The sequence below is a fragment of the Buceros rhinoceros genome, unplaced genomic scaffold (assembly GCF_000710305.1).
Source record: "Buceros rhinoceros silvestris isolate BGI_N320 unplaced genomic scaffold, ASM71030v1 scaffold31172, whole genome shotgun sequence".
NCBI classification, from domain to species: domain Eukaryota; kingdom Metazoa; phylum Chordata; class Aves; order Bucerotiformes; family Bucerotidae; genus Buceros; species Buceros rhinoceros.
This window is the reverse complement of record NW_010399984.1, coordinates 2,114-7,726: the sequence shown is the minus strand read 5'-3', so window position 1 is coordinate 7,726 and position 5,613 is coordinate 2,114. Positions and strand designations below refer to the sequence as shown.

The window sequence follows — 5,613 nt, the reverse complement described above, 5'->3', positions numbered from 1 at the left end:
TCAGCAGGAGTTTGGAAAGACAGTGCCTTGACTGACAAAATATAAGCTAAAACAGACTCAAATTACTAAATGTATCTACAGCAAACTGAATGCCTTCATTTTAAAATATGTTAGTCTCAGAAGACCCAAAGCTACACAGAAAACGACACTATCTACAGAAAGAGCCCATGCACAACATTAATGTTACATGGCAAGAAACATTTCAGTGTTCAAGTAGTCATTCAACCTCAATCATATGCAGATTACTATATGGTAGGTACAGCTCATTCCTGAATCTCTGCTCAGACTTTTAAGTCAATGTTCATCATTAAACAGAACCGTGCAGCAAAACAACACTTCTCCAGCCTCCCTACTTAGTACTGTCCTTGCCCAGTGGCACCACAGCGACTACAGCCAGACAAGAATTCAGGGGCGCACACAATAAAACCATCAGATTTTCTAAGTCTTCTTCACATTTTAGTTCCTCCAAGATAGAATCACTACTCTGAAAGGCATGCTTATTTGAATACAATATTAAGACCTAAATCAAATCAGCTGCTCCCTGGTTTTATCTGAAAGAGCAACAGCAATAGTATCCTAGCATTAAATACACATCTTTAAGACCACTGCATCAGAATTTTTATTTTTGGACCAATCCTTCTTACAAAGCAGCCCAGAACATGCGCGCAGTTTTGAGTGTAATCAGTACCTGCCAATGAAATAATCTGGACATGACTTTCAGATTCAATACCAACATCATTTCAGCACTGCACATTCAAACGAAAGAACACATACCCTAAATGTTCCTTGAAAACGGAATGTTGATAGATTCAGTCTAAGGCACCAAACCAGTTAGGTCTAGTCTGCTATGTCAGAAATGGTAGGTCAGGCCAATCAGATACAAATAGCTAGCCATTACTGAAAAATAAAACTTTGTCCATTTTCACTCAAAGACGCATTGTTTCTCTGCTAAACTTTTCTCAAAAATGCTGATTATTACAAGAATCTAGATCTTCCAGTTTAGTATTCACCAGTATTTATCAAACGTGAAGACTCAGAACGAAAAGTGTTCATACAAAATCATAACAACATGCCTCAGGAACACTTAAGTTAGAAGACAGAATGATTTAAACTTAAACCGGATTTGATCAATTCTTGGGACAACTAAAGGATTATTTTACCTGTTACCACCACCACCACCTCCTCCGCCTCCACCTCCATGACTCTCCATCCCATAGGATTGGTTAAGGTAAGAGTCCATGGATCGTGGGCCACCATAGCCTCCATGCCCATAATCACGGTCCATGTCTAAAAAAAGAGCAGAAAAATGTTTATAAAGAAAGCAAGCAAGATGTCTTATTAAGTAATTTAGCTTAAATTCTTAAGTAAAAGGTTTGCTCTTTGCCACAGTGCTTAAAAACAAAATACAAAACTGCCAGTTGCAAAACAATTGCAACACTGTGCTTCGGGAAGATGTGTGTCTTTGTCATCATCCAAGCACCTCTTAACTGAAACCAAGTTAATATTTTTTCCCAGTAGTGGATAACTAGGGATTATTGTTACATCAGCTGCAATTCAGACGCAAGTTGAGAGAATTAAAAGGAGAAGCCCAATGTAGAATATCTCAGAAGTTAGCAGAGAATTAAGACCACTTCCCACCCTTTAATAATGCCCACAGCTCAGAGGCATCTGCTTGCTTTATCCAATGCCACAAGAAACCTTCACTCAGTGACAGAGGTTACAAGCTGTCATGCTGCAGTGTAGACTCTGTATAAAGGCTACAATCAAACAAAATAACTTTCTCCATCTAGCACAAACACCCACCCAAATCAGCACCGAGTTGCAGTTCGCTAACGGCACTAAGATGTTTGTATTTCATAGCTGAACTGATGTTATGTCATCACATCTTTCTATCTTATGAAGTCTGGCAAAAGAACGGACTTCCTCTTCAACAGTGGAAGTCCTATGTAAAAGTTCTGGTTAAATAACCACTCATAAATTCAAAGCACCACAACGGTGTCATAGATCTGCATAACAAGCATGATTCACTGTCTTCCTTTAACATACAATTTGCACTTCACTGGCATTCTAGTGAATCAAAACTGCTTCCCAGTACTAGCCAACCCTAGCTTTTGGATAATATAAAGAAAGCCTGGCAAGTCAGGCCTCACAGAGAAGGAAAACGCAGAGAAAGAAAACACAGTGAACACAGGAAGGATAAAAAAAAAAAAAAAACACCAAACACACAAAGACTTGTCCACTCTGACAAGTGAAAAACTTTATACATTTCAAAATCTCCACTGTAAGCCACTGACTTTACAGACGACAACAGTACAATAAGCTCACCTGAATTCATAGGAAATTATACTGTTTAAAGAAACACAGCAATTCTCTGTTCATATCATTTCATGAAAATAAGTATATATACACTATTTCCTGTTATACCTGCTTCTTCTTAGCACCAGGCAGCCATTGTAATTTACTTTTACATCTGTGAGCAACAAGAATTCTGCAAATGGTATCAAGCTATCACTGTTACACAGATGTTCTTAACATGTCTGAACAGAGACTCCAACAAATTAAGAACTCCTGATTTTGTTTTCTTCTAATGATCATAGGTACTTCCTAAAAAATAGAAGATGATACTGCTGAAATAAAACAACAACAAAAAAAAAACCTTTGAGCATGGAAGACTCGCTGCACCCTTCCACATTCCAAACATACAATAAAGATTCTGCAGCAAAGCACAAAAAAAGGTTTTCCAAAATACTAATCATGTAGCACCACAGAGCATGAACTTAAACTGCAGAAAGTTACTGTTTAAAGAAATGGCTGAGCCTTCTAACTGAAGCATCTAACACTCCTCTCCGCTGTGACTGAATGATCTACCACACAACCCAGTGGAATACCATCAAGACTGCCTACACAAAAGATGCAGACCAGTAATATGATTAAGGTAGTCAATAAAATAAATTCATTTTCACAGAAATTAAAGTTACATGATCTCACGGTCGATTTCAGATCCAAGGTGATTTGGTTTTGTTTTTTTTTTTAAATAAAGCGTATCTAATCAAGAGATACTGACATTCTGAAAACTGAAATATCTGACCTTAAAGCACCCAATAATTTACCTTAGTTTCACCTCCTTCCTATTATCTAAAGACCTTGAGATGGCACAAAAGTAATTAGGTTAAGTGTTGAAGAGGTGAATCAAATCATTCAACAAGGAAGAACACAACATCCTCTCAACATCCCTGCCACTGCAATCCAATTCTGTTCCAGGGTACTAAGTAGTGACCAGGTTTGTCTGTATGACAGACGTTTGCTACTGGGGAAAAAACACAAAAACTTTCACACACAAAATAACTCTTCCAAAAAACAGTCTGAAGCATAATTTTGAAGTAAATTTTTAGTCTATAGTTTTTACCACAAAAGCAAATACGATAGTGTTTTACAATCACAGGATAACCTCCAACATCCAGTTTTGCTCACCACTCTCCCTACTTGTCCATGGTTCACATTATCTAACATCAACAGTCTTCCTGAGGAGCTATGTCACTCCCAAACTCCTCAAATAACTGCCTTTAGGACATCACCACCTCCTCCCCATCAGTGAACAGCTTACTTATCCTTTCCAGACTCCCTGCACTACATCTACCTACATTATAATACCCTCACGTTTGAAAAGGTTTAAGATGGGATACAAAGGTACAAAGAAGGGGGATGATCATTTGCGTGATTTTCTACTACAAGAAACTGAAGGAAAATGAAACTTAAAAATAGTAAGCTAAAAAAATTTGATCCCTTTTCACAAAGCAGATACTTAAGTTCAGGAATTGCTCTGTGACAAGAAATTACTAAAAATTTACATGGATTTAAGAAAGAAATTGGATAAATCCACTGACAAGAAATTCCAAGGATGTTGAACACAAAAGACTATGTCTCTGGTTCAGAAAGTCCCCAAGCTGCAAACCAGTGAAAGCATAAATATAACAAAGGAGAACTTGCATTATTCCTTCCACATCTCCAAATGGACAGCGACATACAGGATATTGGTGAGGTGGGACAGACACATCTTTGACCTGACCTAACAAAGGTGATCTTTATGATCTCCTCTATTTTGTTAACTGCTTGACACTGCTGAGCTGTTAACCTATCATTCCAACCACTGACCTCCTGGTTCAGTCACTTTGCCAGCTGCAAACTTTTCCAAAGATTTACAGATTTTACACTTCCTGCCCAGTGCTTGATAACACTGCCATCAAATTAAGAAGTGCAGTATTTCTTCAGGCACTGAGCTTTTCTTTACTCCAAAAGTCAGTTCTCCAGATAGGGGGAAAATGTACAAGACAGTAAATACTCAGGTAAACCAAAAAAAAATTATTTCACACAGCTTTAATTATTACAGTCTCAAGGTAAGTAGCCCCCTAGTGGAAAAACCTCACAAACAAACATCTAAATCCATTCACAGCGGCCTCTTTCACATTTCCGATTCTTATTCTACCGACTAAAGCAGGACAATTGGACATGGAGCATTAAAAAACCTGTATCTGCAGAGAACAATTCCCCGTGCCTGTAGTAGCCTCCTCCCCATTCACTGTTACCTTAGCTCTGGCTGTCACCACCGATGGAGATACACAAAAGCTGCCTGTCTCTGCAAACTATTTAGACTAAATGCAAAATTGTTTCACATGCTAAGAGAACATGCGCTTCAGCACTAGAGAAACAACACCAGGAATTGTATTGCAGTGTCTCAAAATGAAAACTTAAACATGCAGTACTTCATTTAAGTTTAAATAGTGACTGTTTATCAAAAAACCCCACATTTTTTCTGTGTATCTAAGAATATTACTGAGTGAGAAAGAGAAGGAAAAAAAAAAAGTGGCTCATATGTGTTCCTGAAGTTTAAAAAGTAAAGAGTTAACCCCTGAACTGACAAAGGCACTAATAAGAAACAAAGAGTTTGTTGAAGGAACAAATTAGGTTTTGGTATCTGCAGCCTCTTGCATAAATACAGCGTGGATGAATGATCTGTTGAACTAAAATACAAAAATAGAACTGCAAAGTACAATCTCACTTTTCATTTCCGGACAATAATTAAAAGTCTACTGGCATACGGGAGAGCGAAAGCTACATCCAAGGGGGAAAAAGAAAATATTTCCCCTAAACTATACAAGAATGGGACACCAAAAGACAAGTTCCATTTACAAATCAAAATATTAATGTATGTGTATTCCTTCAGATAAAGAAAAAAGGCAAAGTCATATCTGGTGGAAAGATCATTTAAAATAGCTGCAAAATAAATCTCAATAGTCAGCAAAGAAAAAAAAAACCCCACAAATTTTCCTTAGGAAAAGAACTAGGAGGTTAAAAACGGATTAGATGAGACTCAGAATCCCTTGGTAGAAAGGACTCCATTTAGAAGAAAAAGCTTAATATTAGAGAACAATGAAAAGATATCCACAGCACAAAGAAAAAATTTTCAACAGTGTTCTCCATGTGCAGCATATGAAGAGGCTAGGAAAATAAGGAAGGAGAAAGATCTTGCAGTAATAAATAATAATTTTAAAAAGCCTTCGGTGAAATAGAAGTAACTTTTAAACAATAAAAAACTGGTCTGAAACTAAATTTCCC

The 5,613-nt window shown here is 37.3% G+C and overlaps 1 protein-coding gene across 1 annotated transcript in view; it reads right to left on the bottom strand.

Annotated features, from left to right (window-relative positions):
- LOC104489524 (DBIRD complex subunit ZNF326) overlaps nucleotides 1-5,613 on the bottom strand; it is a 27,848-nt gene that overhangs the window by 20,288 nt on the left and 1,947 nt on the right. Inside the window, exon 2 of the mRNA XM_010131695.1 lies at nucleotides 1,161-1,287. Within this exon, the coding sequence (XP_010129997.1) occupies nucleotides 1,161-1,287 (127 nt within the window). The remainder of the gene's footprint in view (nucleotides 1-1,160; nucleotides 1,288-5,613) is intronic.